At 38.4% G+C, this 11,483-nt stretch overlaps 2 protein-coding genes across 5 annotated transcripts; both read right to left on the minus strand.

Moving 5' to 3' along the window:
- Window positions 1–5,951: 5,951 nt before the first annotated feature.
- On the minus strand, window positions 5,952–8,895 carry apnl (actinoporin-like protein). Its single transcript, XM_057347150.1, has 3 exons — window positions 8,763–8,895; window positions 7,475–7,606; window positions 5,952–6,909 (listed from the first exon to the last, which is right to left on the minus strand). The coding sequence occupies exons 2-3, from the start codon at window positions 7,576–7,578 to the stop codon at window positions 6,459–6,461; spliced, it is 555 nt and encodes a 184-aa protein (XP_057203133.1). The 5' UTR covers window positions 7,579–7,606; window positions 8,763–8,895; the 3' UTR covers window positions 5,952–6,458.
- A 335-nt stretch (window positions 8,896–9,230) lies between these two features.
- LOC130562251 (uncharacterized) lies at window positions 9,231–10,781 on the minus strand. 4 transcript variants are annotated; one of them, XM_057347154.1, is made up of 3 exons: window positions 10,591–10,781; window positions 9,999–10,106; window positions 9,231–9,846 (listed from the first exon to the last, which is right to left on the minus strand). In XM_057347154.1, the coding sequence occupies exons 2-3, from the start codon at window positions 10,097–10,099 to the stop codon at window positions 9,420–9,422; spliced, it is 528 nt and encodes a 175-aa protein (XP_057203137.1). In that variant the 5' UTR covers window positions 10,100–10,106; window positions 10,591–10,781; the 3' UTR covers window positions 9,231–9,419. The 4 variants fall into 4 exon arrangements, with proteins under 4 accessions (XP_057203137.1, XP_057203136.1, XP_057203135.1 ...); XM_057347153.1 differs by having other exon boundaries at window positions 10,602–10,780; XM_057347152.1 differs by having other exon boundaries at window positions 9,999–10,109; window positions 10,591–10,780.
- Between the last annotated feature and the right edge of the window lie 702 nt (window positions 10,782–11,483).

Below are 11,483 nucleotides of genomic sequence, written 5' to 3' on the forward strand. Positions count from 1 at the left end.
ATGGATTTTAAAGTTAGACTTTGAATTTTGATGTCAATTCCTCTTCTGCACACACACATATTACACAAAGTATTTAGTTTAATTACATCAGAAGTAACTGTAATTAAATTACAGAAAAAATAAGAGTAATCCCTTACTTTACTTTTCAAGGGAAAAGTAATTAAATTACAGTAACTAATTACTTTTAATTAGTAAGTACTTTTAATTAGTAACGATGCGGTTTTGACTAGTGCTTTTTCTCTTGATCCCACATATCCTGTAAATGGAAGCATTGGAGTTTGGGTTCCTCGCCACAGCAGAGCAGTGCAGTGTTGGCTTGCTCACCGGGAGACTGCATTTATTTATTTATTCATTTATTTATTATAATGATCTTGCTTGGTCTATAAACACCATGCACTGTGCTGTGTTTTACCTTTCTGTGTTTTTCTTATTTGTTCCTGTAAAGCTGCTTTGGAACAATGCACATTGTGAAAAGCTCTATATAAATAAAATAAAATTGAATTGAATTGAATTAAATGTCACAAGGTGCTCAAGGTGTATGTGATGCTTATTTACCTTTTAGCCGTTATGCCGATCATTTTCATGACAATGTTTCTACGATCTCTGTTCTGATCGTAACCCACAGATGATTACACCACACTTTAACATGTGCCTTTTTCGTTTTTTATTGTTCTATTTGCCTTTTTAGAGCGCTATCAACGGTGTAGCAGCGCCTACGTTTACATTAGTTTAGCGGGGAAGATCCCAGAGTTGCCAGATTTGAGTTAAAAAAATCTGCCAAATGGCTATTCAAAGCTTGCCGGAAAACCGCGAGCATAGAAAAACTGAAATACTTGGCAACAGTAAGAGGTCCTGGCAGATCGCAAACCAGATAAATTGCGCACACAGGAAAACCCGCTGCATAGAAACCATTTTCTACTTTGGGACCTTTTTATAAATGTAGTGGAGTAAAAAGTATGAAATTTGTCTTTCAAATGTAGTGAAGTTAAAGTACAAGTACTCAGAAAAAATAATACTCAAGTAAAGTACAGATACTCAGAAAGTGTACTTAAGTACAGTACTCAGGTAAATTTACTTCGTTACTGTCCACCACTGATGTTTTGTAACTGAATATTATGAGACCACAGCTAGCGAAGGAGCAGATAGGCGGTTTTGACTAGAAGGGATACGTTACCTCCACTGGGCATGCGCACTTCAATGCCGCATAATTTTTGTCACGCTGAAAACAGTTGATTCATATTTTTTTATTATTGTAAGGTTAAGTTTAGGTTTACGGTAGGTGTTAGCGTTAGCTGATGTAATTTATTGTAATTATATGCCGATATTTTGCACCACTTCTGGTCTTAGCTGTATCCCTTCTAGCAACCACACAGATAGGCGGCGTCGCAAATGTTTTTGCCACGTGCGTTCGGCTACGTCACTAGCCGGCGTAACATAACGCTCAGGTAAAAAAAGTCGATCTTTCAAAAACATTTCTCTTCAAAATATGGGTTTTCAGAGCTACTAAATAAATAAATAAATCTGACGAGCTAGTGTTATTTATAGTAACATAATGTGCTTATGCGTTTTTATTGGATTTTTCTATGGTTTAGTTTGCAGTATTTGTGTTTATTTTGTTTTTAAATATCGATAATACTCAACTAAATATTTATATGGTGATGTTTTGTCATCTATTGTTTGTTCTAATGCGTAACATACAAACGATGCTGGATCTCAACAAAGTGATGTTGTTTAATACTAGCAGGTACTGTATGTCGTTATGCAATTTCATAAATATTGTTGAACGAAGTATTAAACGAAGTGCTGTGCTCACTGATTCGTTCTCCTTTTATTGATAGCTGCCCATAATGTTTACAAAATAAGTATGTCTGTGTTCTTTTCCGAAAAACATTGTAGCCTATTGTTTTCAAGGGCCACACAAATGTGTGATAATACACTGTAACAATGTTCGTGTAGGTGAGAAGGAAGAGATCGGGGTCAGGTTGTCTACTGGAGAGAAGAAGTACGTTTTATTAACAAAAGTATATCACAGTTCAATGCTGACGCTGCGCGTCTCTGTTTCCAGCCTCCGTATTCCACTGGAGCTGACGATCCTCTCGTGAAGCAATCCCCTTCTGGCTTTCTCTCTCTCGCTCTCTCCGCAGTAGACTCTGCTGGCTCTCACACACCCGGCTCCTGTCTCCGAGCTGTTTATATGCATCCCCACACCAATCACTGGAATAGAGGACAGCTGATCATCATTTGCACTTCGCACCCCATTTACTCACCACTCTTCTCTCAGCCTTCTCTCCCGCTGCAGACCTTGCTAAATCACACACCCCTTGCCACATACACATTTAACAACAATATGCATAAAAGCATTTACTTAAGAAAACCTAATGCTTTTTATCGTTAAAATTTCAAAAACATTTTTTAGACAAAATTGGCGCATGAAGCAAAAAACAAGTGTAGATATGGGAGGATGTCAAAATCTGTCAGGACTATAAAAACAAAGGTGACGTGCAAAGACTAAATAAAGAATAAAACCTCAATATTCTGAAATTACAGTATGCGTGGCAATCATGGTTACAACTACGCAATGACACATTGTACATTTTTACTGAATATGTGGCGGACCTTTATCTGGAACATGATTGGTTCTTGTTTTACAGATCTTGCGCTGTCATTGGGTCACAATTGAGTGGGCGCCTGCAGGTGGAGGTTGACGCAATTCCTACGGCGGATCTGAACGCTGTCATCGCTGAGATCAGAGAATAGAATGAAGGCCTGCTGGCCATGAACCGCCGGCACAGTTCAAAGACGGGTAAATAATGTTAAGAACGGAGACTGCAAATGTACACATTGACTTTTTATGAATTCTTTATAGATCTAAAGAGAATGTAATATAAAACTAAGAAAGTAAAAACTATGTAGATTATTAGATAGAAAATTGTGTGTAGGCTATTAGGCCTATTTCCCATAGGCAGTAAATTGGTGCCGGAAATGTGCGTATACAAATGAAATCTTACTTATGGGGATGACTCTATCTGATTTTGGAGTATAAGAATTGTTGAATGCAACCTGGAGTTGGAGCTTCACACTTTACAGTCAGTATATTACCCATATTTTGCTTGGCATCGATCATTTCTTTGCATTTAGTAGAAACAAAACTAATAAACAACCTTTAACATTTTCAGTAACCTACTGTAACGATGATCACTGAGCATTTTAGCTACATTTTAAACACTGTACATGACTTTATAGTACAGTGTATAAATACAGATATCTGATGACCAGATTTGAGTCACCTTTCCTCATCTGTCCACACAGTGGCAGTCTCACCCTGCACAACAGCAGCTGTGAACTCAGTTTTGACTATTCTGTAACCAGTCTATTATTTCTACAGTTGCATGTTAAAGGAGTCATATGACACGGCTAAAACGAATATTATCGCTTGTTTTAGATGTAATGCAATGTGTATACGCGATTTAAGCTTAAAAAATGCTGTATTTTCTACATACCGTGCATGTTTGTATCGCCTCTTTGAGCCGCCTCTCTGAAACGCGCAGATTTTTGACAAAGCTCATGGCTCTGAAAAGCGAGGTGTGCTATGATTGGCCAGTTAACCAGTGCTTAGTGGAATACTGCAAGGAAATGTAACGCCTCTTACCATATTTGGAACATCAGGTTCGAAAGCAATTGTACTGACAGGTACGCCAACCTTACTTGCGTATACATTTGGGCGGTCTTAGTCAACTCATAACATGAACTGACGTAGATTTGTGGGGGTGTGGTTACACGAGGTGTTTCAGGCAGGTCTGGGTGACCATTTGCTTTTAGATAGAATGCATCTTTTGTTCCGACACTTTCACTTGTGCAATTTTACGTGTGTAATACATGCATGGGCAGCTTATAACACACCAAAGACAAAGAAAAACACGTATTCGCACCATATGACCCCTTTAAAGACATTACATTTTACAGTTCATTTATTATTATCATGCGCTCTTATCCAAAACTACTAGTGCATTCAAAGTCAATACTTGCCATTTACATCACACAAAATAGCATGCAAAAGTCAGAATATTTAGCTACTTGTGAATTGAGAAACATACTTTTATCCTGCACAGTGGTGTACTGTAGTTTCGGCATGTACCATGTTGAAAGTGGCACGAAGCCAGCTTGTTATTTGTTTAGTAGGTAACGGTAAAATTAATCTACCAATGGTTTATTTATAGTTGTCTCTGAATATTAAACTGGCAAATGACTAAGTAGTTGCATAGCCTACATCACCTGTTGGCTCATTTATTTTGGTGTGTGTCAAAATTAACTGCCATTTCCCAGGGTTCCCACCCACTGACTCACATGCACAAAATGTTAAGCAAGATGGGAGATATTTCCCTATGTTTTGCAAAATAAACACACTAGGGAAGTAAAAGAAAGGTTTTTGCTCTGTTTCTAAAGGGAGGCAATCTACATGCTCGCTCAGCTTTTGCCACCTTAGTACATCATACAACAATGCTCCTAATATCTGCTAAAGAGCTGACGTTTAGCCTGTTGTATTATGTATGGCTTTATGCAAATGTCACAGCACATAGAACCCTTTTTTATCAGGGCTCTTATTTGAGAGTACTGAGAGCTGTGATATAATGAAGAAGTGATGAGACAGGAATGAGAAGAATAAGAAAACCTGATCACTTCTGCTCTCAATCATTGAACAAAGATCTTTGTATTGAATTGTCCTTATTTAGGATGTTGGTAATAGTGTTGCAGTCTCTTGAGGTATAAGCTCTACAAATGTTGCTCTTTGACCACTATGTCTGGATTGCTGGGACGTTAAATGAGATGTCAGTCCCTTCGGATTTGGGCAGGTATAATTGCTTGTAAACCTCAACCTACACCTATAGTTTGTCCATTAGAGCTCACTTTCTTACAGATAAATGGGTATTGATGATTCCAGGTTCCTATAACTCACATGGGTAGTTGACTTTATAATATAATATATATAATCGTAAATGTGTCCTCTGTGTGACAACAAAAATGTAGAAAAAACATAACAAAGTAGATAGATCTCTCTTACAGTATGCTCATTTTTATTATATAAATAATATAAATATAAATAATATAAACTAAAGTAATATATTATTAACTGTTTTTTTTTCAAAACCACCCGCACGTACTGATAAAATGTGTAGCTTGAATGTACTGTGCATTTTTCTGTATCATTATTATAGGGATGCACCGATACCATATTTTTTTCTGGTACTCGACGATACCAATGCCTGTACCTTTTCACAACACAGTGAGACTAATAAAAATAGAATAGCTTCATTGCAAACAACTGCACCTTAAACACATTATGAAAAAATAAATTATTTTATGTGCTTGTCACAAACTTTCAAATCAAATTTTACAACACATTTCAGTCAGTTCTGTCAGTTATGTCACATGAGGTATCGGTCTTCGGTATCGGTCTTCGGTATCAGTGCATTTGTAAGAGTACGAGTACATGAGCTTAGTATCGGGCATCCCTAATTGTATGATCATTAATTTTGTGGTAATTTATTGTGCACAAGTGGAGCGATTCAAAGAGTCATTCATTATCTTTTGAATGGGTTGTTTAGGAGAAGTGGATATAAAATATTCACATTCACGCATTTGGCAGACGCAGCTTGCAGTGCAAAGGCAATGCGAGATCAGTTACAGGAACATTATGAAATAAATTCAAAACCAGCCCCACCAGTTCTTTGATATCTTTTTCTGTTTGTCTGTCATTCATTCTTTTTATCTCCCCATTCCCATGGTTCAGCTCTCCCGTTCAGAAATTAGGACTTTCCAAATGCATTTTATGAAATATTTGCACAGGATTTTTTCCAGTTTATAGCTAACAGCCTTAGAACTCATTTGAGATTTTGATTATACAAATACATACAGCTCCAGGCTTTCATGCTCAGGAAGAAGAGGCAAAGGTATTAAGATGAAATTGCAGAATTTATTTTTATTTGAAAAATACTTCAATCAGTACAGACAGTGATTATTTTTCAGTAGGGATCTCTGCCCTGATGAGGAACTGAAAATCACCTAGAGGTGATTGGACTGAATAACACAACAATGGCTGACTGATGTGAGAGCGGAATTAGCCTCAAGTAAGCATAGGCAACCTGTAAACACACATCTAAAGCGTTCTGCTGACAGAAGGAGCCGGGACATAAAAGTGTGGGGTTTTACAGAGCATGAAAGGATAGCTCGGCAACAGATTTAAGTTCCAGTTTAAACGCTTTTAGATCATTTTATGAAATTCAGATCAAACGTGCATGCCAGAGCTCACTAGAAAGCTAAGAGATAAGTAATGTTCTGGTAACTGTATAAAGAAAAATGTATGGTATAACTGACATAGAAGCACCTCAAAATAACTGTGATAGTAAACAGATGCTGTGGATTCGATTCAATAGTACGGTATGATCGACTGGTTTATTTTCTCAGCAAATCTGCTGACCCATAGGAGTAAACAGCTTATCCCACACCTCCACTTTTATGATGCCCCTGCCCAGAGGACACATGGTGGCCCTGATGTCCAGGTAACTGCCATCATGGTTAATACCTGACCCACTGGCCTCCTCCCTCACAAAGCCCTGCTGGTTCTTCTGATAGTACATTTCTTTATATAGTGCCTGATTGCATTCCTTCCCTTTCGGGTAGATGCCCACTGCAAACCAATTCTTGTACAAGTTGTAGTCCCAGGGTACAGAGAACATGATGGCCATGGTCTCAATGTAGTCATTCTTGTGTCGCTCAAAGAGGTCGTAGGTCATGACCCCCACGCTGCCGGTGGTCGTGGAGCCCGTCTTGCCGAAGGTGCATACTTCGGTTTTTTGGGGGCGCACGGTGGGCTGAGGTGGGTTGGAGATTTCACCGTTCTCCAGATGGACTCTGTGAAAGATTTATTTTGTATTAGTAATCATGCACAAAAGATGCAGCCGCAGTAATAAGACAAATATTAATCAGTGTCATACATAATACACTTTTATGTATTTGCTTAAAAATACTGAAAGCTGTCGAATATAGTGGAAGTTTTTGACACATAATGTGTTAATGATTCTGCATTACATAAAATAATAAACCAAGAGTTGGATAATTTGTTTGGATAAATTGTTTAAAATTAATGCAAATTTAGAAACATTCTGCTTGTCCAATGTAGTGTTTATATGTTTGTATATGTTTATAAGTTTGTGGTTTGGATTATGTATGTAATTAATGTCTGTTTTAATTTTTTGTTATTGCTAAAATAGCTTAAAAAGGGGAGTAAGTTAAAAAATAAAGCTCTAGCATCCTTCCTGTGGTGCTATTTGGTTTGATATTTTGTTCTATAATACAGTTTAATCAATTTAAACAAGGTTTAAGCATGTAAAACTGCTCAATACATTTTTGAGGCCACTAAATAATTTGGTTTAACATTGGACAGGTACTGTTGCTGTGTCTCTGGTTGTCCTCTCACTTTGGGTTGAGTAGGCAGTAGTTGTTTGTCATATTGGTGATCTCTATGGTGGCGCTTCTCTTGCTGCTCACATTGGCAGCCGCAGCCTCGGCAGACTCAGCCATGATGATGTGCGATAGTTGTGATTGACAGCTGAAACGGAGAGAGGCGGGAAGCAGAGAACAGAAGTAATACTTAATCTGCACAGTCGAAAACAAGTATAAATGTCAGTTTTGTTTTCACAGCAGGGCCGCAGCGACAATAACATAACTTTTGTTTTTCTATTATATAAAGTTTGCTATCATGAGTTACCACAGGGCGAAGGATACTCCCAAAAATAGTTCAAAAATATTTGTACTGTTTAATGCTATGCTGATTAAATATGTTGACATTGTACATGCATAGCGATGTGATATATTGCTTTTGATTCTTAATCTTGAACTTAGATCTGTTGACACACATGTGGCTTACATGGGCTAAATGTTTACTTTGTTGGGTTGGTTAAAAACCAGGGCACTGACATCAAGCACAGGCTTGTTTAGGCCTTTTTTTACTTGATCTGAATGAATAGAGATGCGTCCGCAGTAATACTGGCGCATGCCTGGGGCCGTGACAGTCGTGAGATAAAAATATTTAATCTTTACTCATGCAGCAGCCATGTCAGGCCAGACCGATGTTTACAAGTGACCGCAGAACATTTCACTGCTGCTGTCGGATTGCCGAAAACATGGAGCAGGATATTGTTTCATAAAGTTATCAATAGTACAATCCCTCAAAAATGTCATACAGTGACGTGTGAAGTTTTTAACCAGACACTGCATTCCTATAAAAATTCTCAAAATTGAAACTGAAATCCTATTGCGACAGTTCTGCACATAATACTTTTCTGTGCTGGTGTATGAGTGTGTGCATGCAAATCTGTGTGATATAAAAGAGTAAAGAGCTTTTATTAATGTTACTCCGTTCAGTCTGACCCTATACACCTACATCACTTTTGCCCTTCCATTACTTCATTACAGCCCTCAATGCTAACAAATGAACACAAAGCAGGTCACAGTAATAACATGTGCAGGGAACACCACATTAAAAAGTCTTGTGCCTGTGGCAGTCTTCAACATTTATAATGCCCTGCTCTAATAGAGGAAGCAGACAGTGTGAAATAGAATTGCTCAAGTGTCCGTAACTGAATAAACTGTCTTCCCGTGATATAATTTTAGCATGGAAATAAAAGCATGCATTGGCATTTAGTTTTGATTATTAAGCTATGATTATTAAGCATATTTCATCACTAAGGGTAATAAAAGCTTACCTTTCTGAAGCTCTGGAAAGTGTATGGTTCGTTCTTCACACTGAGATGTGCTGCACGGTAAGGGAGTCACTGTGTTTCTACTGTTTCTCTGTCTTCATGATCGGCAACAAGAGGAGGACGTACCAATTGCTTAAAAAGCATGCTGATTAAAATTGAGTACACACCCTCTTTGGACACACGCACACACTGTGCACACACAAGCTGTACAAATATTAAAGAGACACATTGCACAATTATGACAGGTGTGGGTAAATATGCTGGAAACGGTTCCACACCCTTTTTAACAGTTAGATAGCATAATAGTATAGTTGTTGAAGAAGCAAGTTACTACACACAGGACATGGGTTGGGAAAGGATGTGCTTGGCAACAGTCTGGATTAGTGTTTTGAAAATATGTCTTAGAAATATCCCTACAGTCATTTTACACTGGCACTTGAACTGTGAAAAGAATTTCCATACAAGACAAGATTAGATTTTTGCATTTGGAATTTTTATTGTCACCTTTTTGAGAGAATTTACTGGTAAAACACAAACGTATATAATCCATTTATAATGCTTCTTTTTGTCTACAAGAGAATACAAAAGAATACTAAACAAATTAGAAAATATTTTTTTAAATGGTTTTATTACCATCAGGCAAAACACTGTTTTTTCTTTTCAGCCCATCTTATCATACAGCTCCATTTTAATAATAGCTTTGCCCACATTTGACATGGTCGCCCTTAATTCAACATTGTGTGCCTTGTGGTCGATTCCAGACCCCACTGCCTCCATGCGGGTGAACTGGCTGAAGTCTTTGCCGTCGTACATGTGGTTATACAGGGCCTTATCGCACCCACGGCTGCTCTCGAACAGCCCGACTCCCAAGACGTTCTTGTAGCGCTGATAGTCGAAGGGAATGGAGAACAGTATAGCCATGCGTTCAGTGCACATGCGGTTCTGCATGTGGAAGAGATCATAGGTCAAGATGCCCACGGCACCGGTGGCAGTGTTGTCATTCTTAGTGAATGAGCAGACCTCGGTCTTGGTGGAGCGGATTGTGGGCTGGGGAGGATGACAGCTGTACCCACTGGACATGTATACTCTGAAAGGAGTTTAGAGTTGAAAATAAGATGACAATAAAATTATAGTAAATATTTTACAACATTATAGGATTACCTGCTTTATTCTCCAGAAACATTCAATTAATATGAAAATTTAATGACAATTCATGTACAGGCATTGTTTTCTCCTTACTTTGGGTTGATGAGACAGTAGACGCTGCTGATGTTGGTGATCTCCACCGTGCAGTTCCTGTTGGTGCTTATAGTTGCTGACACGCATTCTGCATTCTGCATGTTGTCGCTGCTGGATAATCAGGAGCGATAAGGAACCAACCACAAAGATTACACAAAGAGACTGATAAATGCTTTGAGAATAAGAGAATGCTGACAGCCTATTCAATAGACCTCAATCAAATCAAATGAAGTTGATTTGCCTCTTTGCATTTACACACCAATCCAGCCAAAAGCTCTTTACGTCTGTAACTACCCAGTAAACGTTTGATAGCACATAGACAGATGAGTGTCTTCTACAGTTTTAGCTCAAGTGCTAAAAGATCTTTAATAAGAACCGTGACAGCATGGCACAATATGGAAAGACACTTGCAAGCTCCATATGGCTCAAAAAACCTAACTGTGATTCAGAAGCATGCACCTGCAGACGGAATCGATGAGACTACAATGCACAATGAAAGGTTTATGCTCAGTAAATGCCTAGATCTTTAATTTTGCGTTAAAAGCCATCATGCACACACAAAACGTACTAACACAGATTGGTTAAGAAGTACCTGACAGTCACCTGTTAGTAAAAGAGGCTGCTGCTGAGAGAAATTAGTTTTTACTGCTCCCGTTGCGCTGTAGTCGAACAAAGTGTTGTGTGAATGATAGAAACACTCCCTGACACACATGCTCTCATATTACTCAAGCACACACACAAACATCAAGTTTGCAAACACAGGCGTGTCCTCTTCTCCACTCCTCAACTCCACTCCTCAACACTGAAAGACAAAAAATGGTGGAAAGATTTGTGAGAGAGTTTGATGGGAGTTGACACGGTTAGATATACTTACAGCATCCATAAATCTTCATTCTCAATGCTCTGTTGTGAGAATTCATGGGCACCTGACCAATAAAAATGCCCGGAAAACTCCATCATGATGGGGGGATTTGTAGTTGAAATGATTGTGACACTAATTCTGCAAAAGTACACATTCTGACAAGCAGATAAATGACTCGATGGATAACGAAAACAACATCATAATTTACTGATGAAATATCCTGTCAGTAACAGGACAGATTATAAAATAAATTGGTGGCGAAAGGTGCTCCAACACCCCAAAACATTGTGAAAGGTGATGATTGGGAATCATGTCACAGGTAAAGCACACTTGATCCTTAGATGTATAATGTGGATTTGTGTGTGGACTATACTACATATTTTTAAAGCTTGTTGGAGCGTGATCTCCTGCCATACCTCTTAAGAGTGACAGTTTGTGATGGTACATTTTATGGTCTGATGAAGCGGGCGAGAGAGAAAGTACACCACCACACCCTTGGCTCTGACAGAACGCTTCTCTGTTGAACGATGTCCTTGTGGGTTGGTGTGTGGGTCACACAGCATGTATAGACATTTACCTTTCTTTAACCACATATTTTAACCCATTTACACACCTAGAGACTT

This window comes from Triplophysa rosa, linkage group LG11 (genome assembly GCF_024868665.1).
Source record: "Triplophysa rosa linkage group LG11, Trosa_1v2, whole genome shotgun sequence".
Lineage (NCBI taxonomy): Eukaryota > Metazoa > Chordata > Actinopteri > Cypriniformes > Nemacheilidae > Triplophysa > Triplophysa rosa.

What these genes read in the sequence shown, in the direction of transcription:
- apnl (XM_057347150.1), bottom strand. Translation starts at nt 7,578, where the DNA reads ATGGCTGAGTCTGCCGAGGCTGCGGCTGCCAATGTGAGCAGCAAGAGA. An exon ending in TACTGCCTACTCAACCCAAA is followed by an intron (nt 6,910 to 7,474) that starts GTGAGAGGACAA and finishes AATCTTTCACAG; the next exon opens with AGTCCATCTGGAGAACGGTG.
- LOC130562251 (XM_057347154.1), bottom strand. Translation starts at nt 10,099, where the DNA reads ATGCAGAATGCAGAATGCGTGTCAGCAACTATAAGCACCAACAGGAAC. An exon ending in TACTGTCTCATCAACCCAAA is followed by an intron (nt 9,847 to 9,998) that starts GTAAGGAGAAAA and finishes AACTCCTTTCAG; the next exon opens with AGTATACATGTCCAGTGGGT.